Consider the following 13,096-nt stretch of genomic DNA (forward strand, 5'->3'; position numbering starts at 1 on the left):
AAATAGGCACATTTAAAAAAACTGACACATTGCCGCTGGGTCCTACCGTCTATGGGCAGCTGTTTCCGGGGGATTGCTGAATAGGGCGCAACCCGTGTGCGTCGCGATATAAGTCCGTGTCCAAGAGTTTTGTTTACAAAATGGATGAATTTAAAGCTTGTAATCTGGACTACTTTCCCGAAAACATTTTAATTGACGTATTGTCGTTCCTGAATGTACGGGAGCTTGTCAGAGCTGGGAGGTAAGATAAATTTAACTTTGCTGTCAGCATTTTACAAGTTACTCGTCCTGTGGAACAAAACTCAGTGGCTGATTTTCCTTTGTTGTGTGTCCTGTCATATGATTAAGTTATTTGTTGTTTTTTAAACTGTGTTTTCAGAGTGTGTAAGAGATGGAAACGCCTCGTTAAAGACCAAAGACTGTGGAGGTTTGTTGATCTGACGACATGGAAAGGGGTAAGGATGTTACTGGTGGCGTTACCCTTTTTATATTTATTAAGCTTTTCTAACAGTCCACGGATGATTTTTATTAGATGAACATCGCAATATGACATGTACACACTGATACAATCAATGCAACGTGACAAAACGTCGGACAACTACAAATGCTTGAAAAATATATATAACAATTGCTTTGCCAACTTCTTTGGTGCTAAAGAAGAAGAATGAGAGTCAGTGTTCAATTTATCCTCTGTCTGAAAACAGAATGAAATCCCAAATCTGGTTGAAATGGTCACGACAAATAAAGTTAATGCACTGTTCCCAGTGTGCAATAAAATTACAAACAACATCAAAAAATATAGCATAGTTATATACATTTCTTAACTGACAGTCTTACACTCAGTTCATCTCTTTGCTAGCTGTTTCTAGAGTCTTGGTTTCTGCTGTATGCCCTGTTAATGCATCATGTAAAGCACCTTGAAATGCCTTTGTGTATGAAATGTGCTCTACAAATAAACTATAACCCTCTTTTGATTAAAAATGTGTCGTGTGTCTGTGCAATTATTGACAGAAATTGTTTCTCTTTTGCCCCCCATCTCCCATCCTCAACAAACACATACTCGTGGACTGTCCACTGCGTGTCAGATGACATCCCGCATCCTTTGGGTCCTGCTGCGTCAGTACCTGGGTTGCGGACTAAGGTGCCTTCGGTTGCGTGGTTTGCTGCTCTCTGCCCGTGGTGGCACCTTTCTCTCTGAGTCTTGGCTCAAAGCTTTGTCCACAAAATGCCCTCGCCTGACTAAGCTGTATCTCCTGCATGCAGACCTGAGAAGCCTGCCCAATTGCCAGATTCTACCTCCATCTTTGCAGGTGCTGGAGCTTCGTGGTTGTGAGCTGCCTCGTACTTTTTTCAGCCAGAGCCTGCCTACTTCACCTACTCATCCCCCAGAAAGAGCAGAAGCCACATCCAGTGTTGGTGGTCAATGGCAAGGAAGGGATCGGAAAGGAAAAGGACATGGCTCTCCCTCAGGTATAGGAATTGAGAGGTTAATACTAAATAATGTGCCCTCTTTCACAGACCAACACCTACTCAGTCTAACATCATGGGAGAAACTCCGTCAATTGGAGCTACGTGACACCTTTCGTATAACAGCTAATGGGCTTAGAAGCTGTGCTGCCAAAGATGGTCTCAGTGGTGTGGAAGGGCTTTCCAGGCTCAAGTTTCTGGAAATAGGCATTACAGGACGGCAGGGCTACCAGTTACAAATGGCTTCCCTTGGACTGGGAGCAGGATGGCTTGGACTAGAGGAGCTGAGTCTTGGTGGTAAGGAGGTGGGGCCAGGTTTGCTCTGTGCCAGCCGCCTGAAGGACCTGAAACGTCTGTGCCTGTGGGCCTGCACACTCAGCGAGCTGCAGATAGTCCGGAGCTGCAGGATGCTCCGTGGACTCCGCCAGTTGGAGTTTTTGGATGTGACCTTCCAGCCTAGACAGAGTCCACCAGTGGAAGAGGGCGAGGGTGGCGGTGAAGGAGAGCAGGACAATGAGGAAGCTGAAGGTGCAGATAATAGCAATGATGAGAACAAGACACTAGATATGAATGATCCTATTCCAAGTCTGCGCCGCTCACTGGCCGTCCTGCTGCCAGCCTGCTTACTAGTTTTTACCAACTGCTCTGTTCAGATTAATGCAGACTAAATGATGTCTCCACTACTGTTGTATACAAGTGGCCAATATGGATAAGATTCTCCTTCACACAAGCTTGTGTAGTTTTATACAGTGTTATTGATATAATTGTTCAATGAAGCTTTTATCACTGTGTCATTCGTACAATCACAAATTCCTATAAACCAGATCCAGAATTTACATTTTCAGACAAGACTAGTAAGAATAAAAAAATAAAGATCAGATTTTTAGACTGTCCTGTTGACAAATGAGGAAATTACCCAGAAAATATGAGTAGAAATTCAGTCAAATAATTTACCTCGTTTAGAACAAAGGTAGCAAGAATCAGAACTGAACAACCACTACATATTTTCACTGTGTATGCAGGTATACTATATTTAAGGGTTATGTCAAGCCACAAATGATTTGATAATTATATTATGTACAATACAAAAGATAAAATGGGTTTAAGCTTCAGTTATTCTTTGATCAGATATGCGTTCTTTTTTGCCCCTGAACACTTGCAAATTGAAATACTTGCATTGATGCAAACATCCTTCAAAAATAATATAGCCTTAAAGCAGTTTTGTCATTGGTTTTAAGAATGCCTCATAGACTGAGAGATATTAAAAGAAGACTTATTTAAAGAAGATTACATTGGGTAGTCTTACTTCCAAATTCCTTGCTCACATGAAAATAAACAGACCTGTAGCATAATTGTTTAAACTCATACACAACAGAAAGCAGGAAGTGTCACTGATACATTGAACACAGATCAGCAGGTGTCATCAACAAGGGGGAAAAAACTGAAGCATAGTTCTAGCAATGATCCACCTGTTTCCTGTTGCTTTATCCACTTCTTAACAATGTTTGGTTTAGTTGATGTAAAGGCACAGCATAACACATGTAATCTTTATCAAGTCTGTATTTTAAACTGTCTGTTGTTTGTATTCATATGGAGACTCATGAAATCTCCATTTCACAGAATTGTTTTGCATTCAAAATGACAATTTAAGGATGATTAAACTTATAAATTACAAATTGTTTTTAATAAACCTATTTTGAACAAACAAATGTTGAAATATGATTTGTCTGATTTTACATAAGTCACCCAATTTTTGAAAACCTAGTTTAAGATTAGATTAGATTCGATTAGATTCCACTGTATTGTCATTACACATGTATAGGTACAGAGCAATGAAATGCAGTTTAGCATCTAACCAGTAGTGCTAACATCTAACATCTTTAACATCATTTAACATCTTTGTTTTGGTGAATACACTGAATTTTCATGAAATTACACTTTTTTTTGTCTAAATGGGAAAAGTCAACTGATTTACATGTCTTATTCTCAAATATGTCAATCTTGATCGCTACAAAAAAAAATTAAAAAAAGAATATAGCCTTGAATTTTTTTTCCTTTTTTTCTTTTTTCCTTTTCTTCTTTTTCTTTTCTTTTTTTCCCTTTTTTTTCTCCAAAACTTTATGAATATAGCCTTGAAATGATTGGTTCATTTATCAAATTCACTGCCAAATCATGTAAATCTGATTTATCCAAACAACTAGAAAAGCAATTGTTCCTCTTGTTTCATATTTTCTTGCATGAGTGATTCCCTTGCTTATTTTATTTTATATCATTGTAAATAAAACATGTTAGGGCTTTGGGCAATTCACTGCACAACAAGCAACTGACTTGCATTAATCACGTATCACACAGAAACACGTAAAGAAATACGGAAGAGGATTATAGTAGATACAGATGTAAAGATACAATTGGTGTCAATGGGCCTGTAATGGAGATGAAATGAGAAATGTAAATATATGTTGTATGTATTCACATGGAAAATCATGAAATTGTCATTACGAAAGAAAATTGTCATTTATAAAAGAAAACAACATACGAAGAAGGGTGCTTTTCCTGTTACAGAAGAGAGGACGGCTGCAACTCCGGTATTTACCAATCATACGCTTCCTGTTGCTCCAATTTTGACCAATGGGAGCCTCCTCTGCTCCAGCACATCGACCAATCACGTTCGCAAAGACAGGTTTTTTGAAAACGTTGGCGGCGGAGGAAGAAGTTTTAAATAAAAAGACTGGACTCTCCACGCTGTAACGTTAACAGCAAAATTCTTCACAAAGATGCAGGTAATTTGACAATTTTATTTTTTTGACAGTGAAATTGTATTGGGGAACAGTTGAGAATGACTTATTTCAGCGCAGAATACATTGATCATGTTGACGCAGACTTTAGCCAGCATTAGCTAACATTGCTAGTCCCCTTTGCTAACTAGCATGAAATGTTAGCTTGAGGTAAAAACGAATTTTTTTATGCGTGTTGTCAGAATATCTACACATGAATTGGTTATATTTAAACCATGCCAGTCCATGGTGTGGAACTCTAGCTTTGGTGAAAATGTTTTAACATTAACTTTCTTTAACGGTGGCCTAGTGAGCCAGTTTCATTGTCTGAGTAAAGTATTTTAACGTTTTAATACCAACAAACACGCCCAATCAGATGAGCCTCATATTATACTTTACAGCATCTTTAGAAAGAATTTGCACCAACGAATATAACATAATGGTGTTACAAAAGAGTGTATCTCATATGTTGAGTTTTATCCGCTTCTGTGAAGGTGTAATGACATTTGAAATTGAAGAGATAAATATTAATTGTACAACTGTCCAACTTCACCAAAACATCTGTTGGCTACATTAACGCATGTTGACATAACGCAATACAGTTCAATAGTGCTACGAACCATAGCATAACCATAATAGCATAATACCATAACCTCCATGAAGCTAAGATTTAGGGCAGGTCTGTTATGTTAGAATCCATTAATTTTCACTAGTGTATCTAATGAACATATGTATGTATAAGGATAAGTAGACAGTCAAAAAGCTAATCCAAATACCTGATTTCTCCCAGGAAAATGTGGGTGAATGACACTGTAAATATAAAAAAGGGAGAATAGTGGAGTCACAACACCACAAATTTAGTCAAAAATTTAGTTTCTCTTTGCTGGTAAAACCCTAGAGATTATATAAACCTAGAGACGGCTTCCTCTACTGCTCGATATGAGCCATTGTGTAAAACAACTAACATGATCTGAACTAAAAATAAGTCTAAATAATATGGGATGCATGGTGACTCAAACTGGCAGCGAGTTTATGTTGACTCTGTGTATTTCTGTACAGAATAAGGAAAATTATGAGCCCAGGGCTTTCCAAAGACCGGTAAGTAGTAATTGTTTCCCAATGTGTTTAATTACCAAAATGAATTAATCAGCATATCAGATTCAGTATGGACTGATATGTTTAGACAAAATATGCTGGTGTGTTTAATACGATTGTCATTCTGTTGGATATTGAGTTACTTAACCCAGTAAATGTTATTCTAAGTAAAGCATTTTGTGTGTTTACTGTGGATATTAGTTTGCAACTCCAAACATGCCGCCAGGCCCGCAGCGTGTTCAGATGAAGCCACGAGCTGATGCAGGTAACTTCATTCTCTTAGCATACAGACACCATTCAGACACCTCTGGAAATATGCCTGTTTTGATTGTATTGTCATTTTTAGGCACCGTTGGCTCATCCTCCAGTTTAGTTTCAAAGTAAGTTTACTCCTCCAGCTGTGTATATGTTGTTTGGTTCAAATTTCTATGAGTAATCTTTTTTTACTTTATAACAGGAAAGTTACTATTGACGACTTCGACATCGGTCGGCCGCTAGGAAGGGGCAAGTTTGGCAACGTCTACCTTGCAAGGGTGAAGCAGCTGCAAGCAATTGTGGCGCTTAAAGTGCTGTTCAAGTCACAAATGGAGAGGGAAGGTGTGGAGCATCAACTCAGGAGGGAGATTGAGATTCAGTCACATCTCAAGTTAGTATGCTGCATTTTATTGTCACTTCTCTGGTTTTTATGTTTAACTATATTTACCACAGTTGCTGTACTGTACACATTGTGTGCAATGTAAGTATCTTGCTCACAAAGTTTCTGTACAATTATTTGAATTAACTCTGCACATTTCAATCTTGGTGTTACAACTAAAGCACCTTGGTATCACCTCTATATAAGGAAACAAAACATTGACAGTACTGCTAGAGCTGAATAACTGATTAACTAAAAGGCAGTTGCTTTCTTATTTTCAGTATGTATGGTTACTTTACTGGAAATGTTTGTACAAGATACAAAATCAAATGGTCATATTTTCAATGGTCTGTGTTATAGATACTACATCTATAAACTCTTACTCACACAAGGGTTTGAGAAATTCTGAGAAACACAGCTTATTTAAAATTGCTTCATTTTAGAAGTACTGTCAGCAGATTAACAAACAACATGCTCTGTTTTTTCCTCAGGCACCCCAACATCCTGCGCTTCTACAATTACTTCCATGACCGCACCAGAGTGTTCTTAGTGCTTGAGTATGCCCCACGTGGTGAAATGTACAAAGAGCTACAGAGATGTGGAAGATTTGATGACCAGCGTACTGCCACGGTAAGAGCCGGACCAAATTTGTTAAATGTTAGGGAGTAATTGCAAATACTGTTGTTGTGATCTAATACGAACATATTTGAATTTCCAGTACATGGAGGAGATCTCTGATGCTCTTATCTACTGCCATGAGAAGAAAGTGATTCATCGTGACATCAAGCCAGAGAATCTGCTCCTGGGCTATCGTGGGGAACTGAAGATTGCTGATTTTGGTTGGTCTGTCCATGCACCTTCTCTAAGGTGAGTAATCACAGCCTCTGCAGTATTGTGCTTTATTATTAACAGCTGGTTACTGTCCTACGCTTTCACATCAACCTCTTTGTTGCTGCTACTGAGCTAACCTTTTCTTTCAAACCTTTCCAGACGTCGCACTATGTGCGGGACACTGGACTACCTCCCTCCAGAGATGGTTGAGGGGAACACCCACAGTGAGAAGGTGGACTTGTGGTGCATCGGAGTCCTCTGCTATGAGTGCTTAGTTGGCCACCCTCCATTTGAAAGTGCCAGCCATTCAGAAACGTACAAAAGAATTATGAAGGTTGGTGTTAGGGGTTGAACGACTTCGGATTTTTTTTTAAGTCAACTAATGTGTGGTGAAAGTCAAGTCGACGTTGACTAGTCGATGACATCACACATATAAACACAGTAGAAAGCAATGCTTTGCAAAAATGAAATCTATATTCTTGACTTGAATACATATTGTAGCGTCTCACACAAAAGAAGCTATGGAGGCTTTTCTGCAATTTTATTGAAGCTTGAATGCGGGCTACTGTCAGCTATAGCCCATCACCATGACCACAGTCAGTCTGACACTTGTAATACACGGCGCTCTCAACTCAACCACAACTCCCATCTCTCGTGTGGCGTGTTGTTTGTCATCAAGGACAAACAACACGCTCTACAAACACGGCAACAATGTCAACTAATGTGATATAGAGCCGAATCATTTTTTCATGTATAACGGCTAAAGGTCTAATAACTTTAGAAAATGAAAGTCAGCAACAAATTGTTGATGTGCAGCATCCTTCTCTCTGTTGCCGCAGGAAGTTTGGTGAAGTTGTTAACTCACTGCTGTTGAGGGGATTTGGACCTTTCCTCTGCTAGCGTTAGTGGATGTCTTTTCAGATGAGTGTGCATTGCAGTAGTACATTTGTTGTACTTCATAACTGACTTACATATTCTGCATGTCACGGTAGAATGAGTTTCATCTTAAGTGAAATATTTCCACACACATGATGATCTTCTGCTAGTTGCCTGCAACGACCCACTGAGGTCCTCACCTGTCTTCTCGGAGGCGTCCGTGTTGTTGTTACGTGATCGGCGACTAGTCGACTTCCTGCTAAAAGCAGCAACACTGCTATTCAGTAAAACCCCTAGTTGGTGTTAAGCAAACAACAGTTTGTTATGCAAATAAAAGTTTAGATGTCCCAGTCAAAACCTTTGTTACTTTTTGAGTAAGAGGTTCCCTTATTTCCAAAAGCCACAAAATTCTAATTTAAGCAGGTCTATCCACAGATTTTTAGTGATGTTTAGGTCGGACTGTGTGAGAGCTTTGTCTTTGCACTGCTTGATGTCGTCCATTGTGTTTTTTCAGGTGTGTTTAGGATCATTATTGTGTTGCAGACGCCATCCTCTTTTCATTATGATTCCTTTTACTGTGTGATATAGTGCAAAACGACTCCATAGTTTGCTAATTTTTCCTGAGGGTCTTTTGCGGATGTGTTCCCACTCTCCCCTTTTGTCTCTGGTGCATTCTTCAATGTCCTGGTATCTGAAAACAGTTGTGGCAGATTCACATTTTGCCCATATTGCTATACCAAAAGTTAAAACAAGGGTCTGGTAGTTTTTGCTGCTAGTCATGTAAGAGTATGGTAACATAGTACTCATGACTCATGAAAACTTGAGAAGACCACAAAGTAGTTGAGCAGAGGAAGGAACAAAAGCAGACGGACGATGGTTCCGTGTTTTAAGCAAACCTGTCAACTAAATCTTCTCTGATATGTGGTATGTGTAGGGTACAATATAATGGTAGTTCATTGAAGTGACAACCTAAGCTGCAAAATCCATTCCCAATCAATAGAATTCGTATAAGATTGTAAAATTACTCTCAGTGTGAACTGTTGTGAATTGTTTTGCTGAAGAAAGTAATTTGCCATCATATAGGATGTCTTCATTCTTACTGCAGTGGTCACTGTGCTGATGAATTAATGCCATCTCACCCTCTCCAGGTTGATTTGTCATTCCCTGCAAACGTCTCTTCCGGCGCACGGGACCTGGTCTCCAAGCTGCTTCGCCACAACCCCACGGATCGCCTCTCACTTAAGAGCGTCATCGACCACCCATGGGTGCGCACCAACTCTCGCCGGCTCTTGCCTCCAACCTGCCCAACCAAAAAATCCTGAGCCCACCTGTCAAGTGTGCTCGCCTCCTTCTGAGGGAGTTTTTATCTGTCCTCCACAAAAGACTCTAGCCCAGCATGTTATGGTTTCACTGCCATGGGCTTCAGACTGCTGTTATTTTGACACGTTTTATAATGGGTGTACATTAGAGGGTACTGTTTATTATTATATATGATAAAGATCAGCATTTGAGGAGCTGGAACCTGAAATTGTGACGAATGCTTCACTTCTTTTGAGGAATCTAAATAATTCAAGTATTCTTTTTCCTAGTCTAGTATACTTGCATTACCCTCTTTTTATTTTGTACAGTCAGTGTGATGTCATTGTCTTGAGGTGTTTGTGCTTTTATTGTATTTCCTTTACTGAAACTTTTTAAAATGGACTGTTTCCTGTTTCAAGCTATGTCAACACCAACATACTACTACACATTCTCATATAGTTTGAGATGGAAGTGTTTGGGGCTTGAGATGGAAAGTGTTTTATTTTCCCCAAGTTATACTTCAAATTTCAAATAAATATTATAAAAACACATGTAATGAGTAATCAATCATGTAGAGGGTTGAATGAAGTGTTCAAGTTACACTTTGGAGCATGCATTGTGAATTTTGAACCACACAGAGGAAATTTAAGATTTTTAACCTAACCTATAGCTCTCAAAAAGGGCTCAAAAAGATCCTCAAAAAGAAGGGACCCGATATAAATCATAAAATAGTCTCTAAACCATACTGTGTTTATTTTCGGCGTTCGTGAACATCGTGCACACCCGGTAGCGTGGCCGAGCGGTCTAAGGCGCTGGATTAAGGCTCCAGTCTCTTCGGGGGCGTGGGTTCGAATCCCACCGCTGCCAGAGTTTATTTTTTTTTTTCTTTTGTCCCCCTGCGTTCTTTACAGTCTCATAGCCTTAAATCAGCGTTCTGTTCTTTATGTTCATATTAAAGCAACTATCGCCTATAAAAATGTTTTCACGATTTGATGAAACTACCGAGGGTACCGTAACCTTAGCTGAAAGCACATGGCAGCCGTTAGTTAACCGTTTACACAATCATTCATCAAAGAGGGGATGAAGGGGGCAGACGGAAAATGAGGGGAAAAGGGAAAAATGAGGGAAAGAATGACAGAAATTGAACTTTTTGTCCCAATGAATGTATTTTCAGCTGTTTGATTACAAATATGAAACTTTAATATTTTTCAGAATTTTGGACTACCCACAGAAGGATTTAAACCCGTGACCTTAGAGTTCTTGTCCTCTGGATCGTTTGTCAGAAATATAAACATTTTCATTTTAATAAACTTGTCAAATTAGTTACATAATTCTTTGGAGTACATACTTTATACCTGACTACAATTTCTTTTTACGTAATTTGTGTATTTTCTTCTGTGGTATGGTATTGACTGTGGCCAGTCAGTAGTGCCAAACTGCCCACACTGTTTGCAGGTATGCCTGTACCGTGAGCTTATATGGCCTCTTTGGACAGCTGCCACAGGAAGAAAAACCTGAATCACTCCAGCCTGTGGCACAACCTAAGGTGCCAGAAAGGGTCCTGGTGCTGGGGTGAGAGTGAACAGCTTCCTCTTTATTGGTCCTTTCGGCATGAAGGGCTGATAGGATGAAGCTTTCTGCCTCTGCTTTGCCTGACCTGCAGTATTCTATGGCAGCAGGTACTGGTGTTCTTCCTGTGGCTGCATCTTCAACAGCCTGTGCAACTACAGCTAAGACACTTTGATGACATTTTATTGAGATTGTGGACTGTGTAAATATGTACTGAAAAATAATAAAGAGCTATACTCATATTTATATTCATACTATAAGATCACACACCCTAGGGAGCCCAACCACTTCAGACATGTGGCTTTAACATCTCACCTGATGAAGACCATGGAGAGGCTGATCCTGAACCACCTCGGACCCCTTGTGAGCCCGAAGCTGGACCCCCTGCCTACAAACCGAGCATTGGGGTGGATGACGCTGTCATCTACCTGCTGCACAGATCCCTTTTGCACCTTGAGGAGCCCAGAAGTACTGTGAGAGTCACAATACAACCCTCACTGCTCAAGGGGAAACTAGAGGGAGCAGGGGTAAACAGCCAGCTGACTGCATGAACCATCGATTGCCTCACCAACAGACCTCAGTATGTGAGGCTTCATGGCTGTGTGTCTGATGAGATGCTCTGCAGCACAGGAGCTCACAGTACTCTCTCTGAAAACCTGATGCAATATGTAAATATTTTTTGTACCATAACATATTTGTCTGCCTTATTCTATTTTTTGTATCTTTTTGTATCTTGCACTATTGTTCCCTGTCGCTGTAACACCCTAATTTCCCCACAGGGATGAATAAAGTCCTATATTATCATATCTTATATTAATACATATTCTAAAGTAAACATACTGATACCTACCACATCTTCCACTTGAGTCACAGAGGACTAAGAGGGACAAGTGCTGGATGAGCTGAATGCTGTGGTGCTGGGAGCTGTGGAGGAGGAGATGGCAGATACATGTAATACTAAAACCTATAATATTCTGGACAGTATAAAATGAAATGTTATATCAGTGTGCCACGGACCGTGGCACACTCTGTTGTGGTACTGTGAACAGGTGCTGAGGTGTACTATTGTGTCTCCGGGGCTGGTGGAGCCTGTAGGCAAATGGAAAAGAATACACTCACTTTTGTTGCAATCAGATTTACAGCACAATCAAACTGCAAATTATTTCATTCAGCTTCTCTAAAAAAATATCGTTTTTTTTTTTTTTTATTTCCTGACATATAAACACTCAAATTGTATTGTGTTTTTTGTCTTGACTTACAGGGCAGCAATACTGGCTGGAGAGCTAATGGTGGCATCTCCTGTTGGATCGGTGACTTGTGTCTGTAAAGTATAAGGTCTAAGTTATTTGTATTAAAAACTCAAAATATTTTTTTTTTGTGAGTACTATTTACTTTTGTTATTTTTCTGGCCAGATTGAGATTTGGCTTTGCAGCTGCAACATGCGTGCCACCAAATCTTGGTTTGCTGAACTGAACGGCAATAAAGCAAAGGACCACATCACGACGGTGGCATGTATTTTCAAACTATAAACGCAAACAATTGTCAAATCATTATTATCAATTTGTGAGTGTGAATAACTATCCAAATACCACTGACAATGTCAACGGCGATTTTCTCCTGGTATCACTGGCTGCTGGACTTTGTTGCCGTGTGGGACCACTGGAAGCTTGAGGAACATCTGGTGCAGCAGCTGGCTGTTTCTTTAAGATGGAGAAGACATGGCACTATTTAGTTTGTGAAGGCTTGATTAGCACACACTCAACAGTTAGTATCATTAACAGATTCAGCAGTTGTGGCTTCTTATAAACCTTACTGCCTGGTGAAATGGGTGGACCCTGATATACAGAAGCACACATCAATACTTGAGTTTCTAACTGACGAGTATTACCTTCTGAGTGTGGAATCCACATGTGCATTTAGTAATGTCCCTAGACACTTCTCGATCTGGATTTCACACAATTATTTCTCATCATTATAACTTATACAATTTATTACAAAATTTATATATACATACCTTTTGATACAGGTCATACCACTTTTTTTGGCGGGGGTCTGACCTGTTTCCCTCAGTGGCAGGCCAGACCCCAGCGCTGCCAAATCTCTAAGGCATCCACTCTGTGTCTGCCATGGCCTTGTGAGGTTGTTTTTTTTTTTTGGATGACATCGCCTTTGAATATATATACACATGGACATTATTTAAATGCATGAAAACAACATAAGTGCATGAACATAAAGGCCAGACCAGTTTTATGTGACTATGAAAAACCTAGATTTGGCATAAGAGAGGAGAGGAACAAGGACCTGATTCTGAACCATACTCTTGAATCTTTCTGAATTCCACTAATTCACATTTTGATATCAGGAATACAATTTAATTTTCAGATATTATTGGCTATATTCATAAACCAGAATAACTCATGTAATGTGTTATATGTAATTTAGCCTCATGAAAGAGATCTGCTGCCCCATTCCTCTCACTGTATATATTAATACATACATATATCATATTACAGGGTCATTATACTCCAAATAAAATACAGAGACTAGAGA

At 39.5% G+C, this 13,096-nt stretch overlaps 2 protein-coding genes across 4 annotated transcripts; both read left to right on the plus strand.

Moving 5' to 3' along the window:
- Positions 1 to 119: 119 nt before the first annotated feature.
- Positions 120 to 3,339, plus strand: LOC311491908 (F-box/LRR-repeat protein 12). 2 transcript variants are annotated; one of them, XM_084549973.1, is made up of 3 exons: positions 120 to 241; positions 380 to 455; positions 1,086 to 3,339. In XM_084549973.1, the coding sequence occupies exons 1-3, from the start codon at positions 141 to 143 to the stop codon at positions 2,133 to 2,135; spliced, it is 1,227 nt and encodes a 408-aa protein (XP_084406099.1). In that variant the 5' UTR covers positions 120 to 140; the 3' UTR covers positions 2,136 to 3,339. The 2 variants fall into 2 exon arrangements, with proteins under 2 accessions (XP_084406099.1, XP_084406100.1); XM_084549974.1 differs by lacking the exons at positions 120 to 241; positions 380 to 455 and having other exon boundaries at positions 545 to 1,141; positions 1,311 to 3,339.
- Positions 3,340 to 4,117: 778 nt separating this feature from the next.
- Positions 4,118 to 9,509, plus strand: aurkb (aurora kinase B). 2 transcript variants are annotated; one of them, XM_084550179.1, is made up of 9 exons: positions 4,120 to 4,247; positions 5,301 to 5,339; positions 5,538 to 5,601; positions 5,683 to 5,716; positions 5,794 to 5,982; positions 6,462 to 6,600; positions 6,689 to 6,837; positions 6,961 to 7,135; positions 8,826 to 9,509. In XM_084550179.1, exons 1-9 carry the CDS (start codon positions 4,242 to 4,244, stop codon positions 8,997 to 8,999), a joined length of 969 nt encoding a protein of 322 aa, XP_084406305.1. In that variant the 5' UTR covers positions 4,120 to 4,241; the 3' UTR covers positions 9,000 to 9,509. The 2 variants fall into 2 exon arrangements, with proteins under 2 accessions (XP_084406304.1, XP_084406305.1); XM_084550178.1 differs by having other exon boundaries at positions 4,118 to 5,339.
- The last annotated feature ends 3,587 nt before the right edge of the window (positions 9,510 to 13,096 follow it).

The sequence above is a fragment of the Chelon labrosus genome, assembly GCF_963514085.1.
Source record: "Chelon labrosus genome assembly, chromosome: 8".
Classification (NCBI taxonomy): Eukaryota; Metazoa; Chordata; class Actinopteri; order Mugiliformes; family Mugilidae; genus Chelon; species Chelon labrosus.

Coding starts and splice junctions, on each gene's coding strand:
- LOC311491908 (XM_084549973.1), top strand. CDS start 141: ATGGATGAATTTAAAGCTTGTAATCTGGACTACTTTCCCGAAAACATT. Junction 242..379: donor GAGCTTGTCAGAGCTGGGAG/GTAAGATAAATT, acceptor CTGTGTTTTCAG/AGTGTGTAAGAGATGGAAAC. Junction 456..1,085: donor ATCTGACGACATGGAAAGGG/GTAAGGATGTTA, acceptor ACTGCGTGTCAG/ATGACATCCCGCATCCTTTG.
- aurkb (XM_084550178.1), top strand. CDS start 5,238: ATGGGATGCATGGTGACTCAAACTGGCAGCGAGTTTATGTTGACTCTG. Junction 5,717..5,793: donor TCCTCCAGTTTAGTTTCAAA/GTAAGTTTACTC, acceptor ACTTTATAACAG/GAAAGTTACTATTGACGACT. Junction 7,136..8,825: donor CGTACAAAAGAATTATGAAG/GTTGGTGTTAGG, acceptor CACCCTCTCCAG/GTTGATTTGTCATTCCCTGC.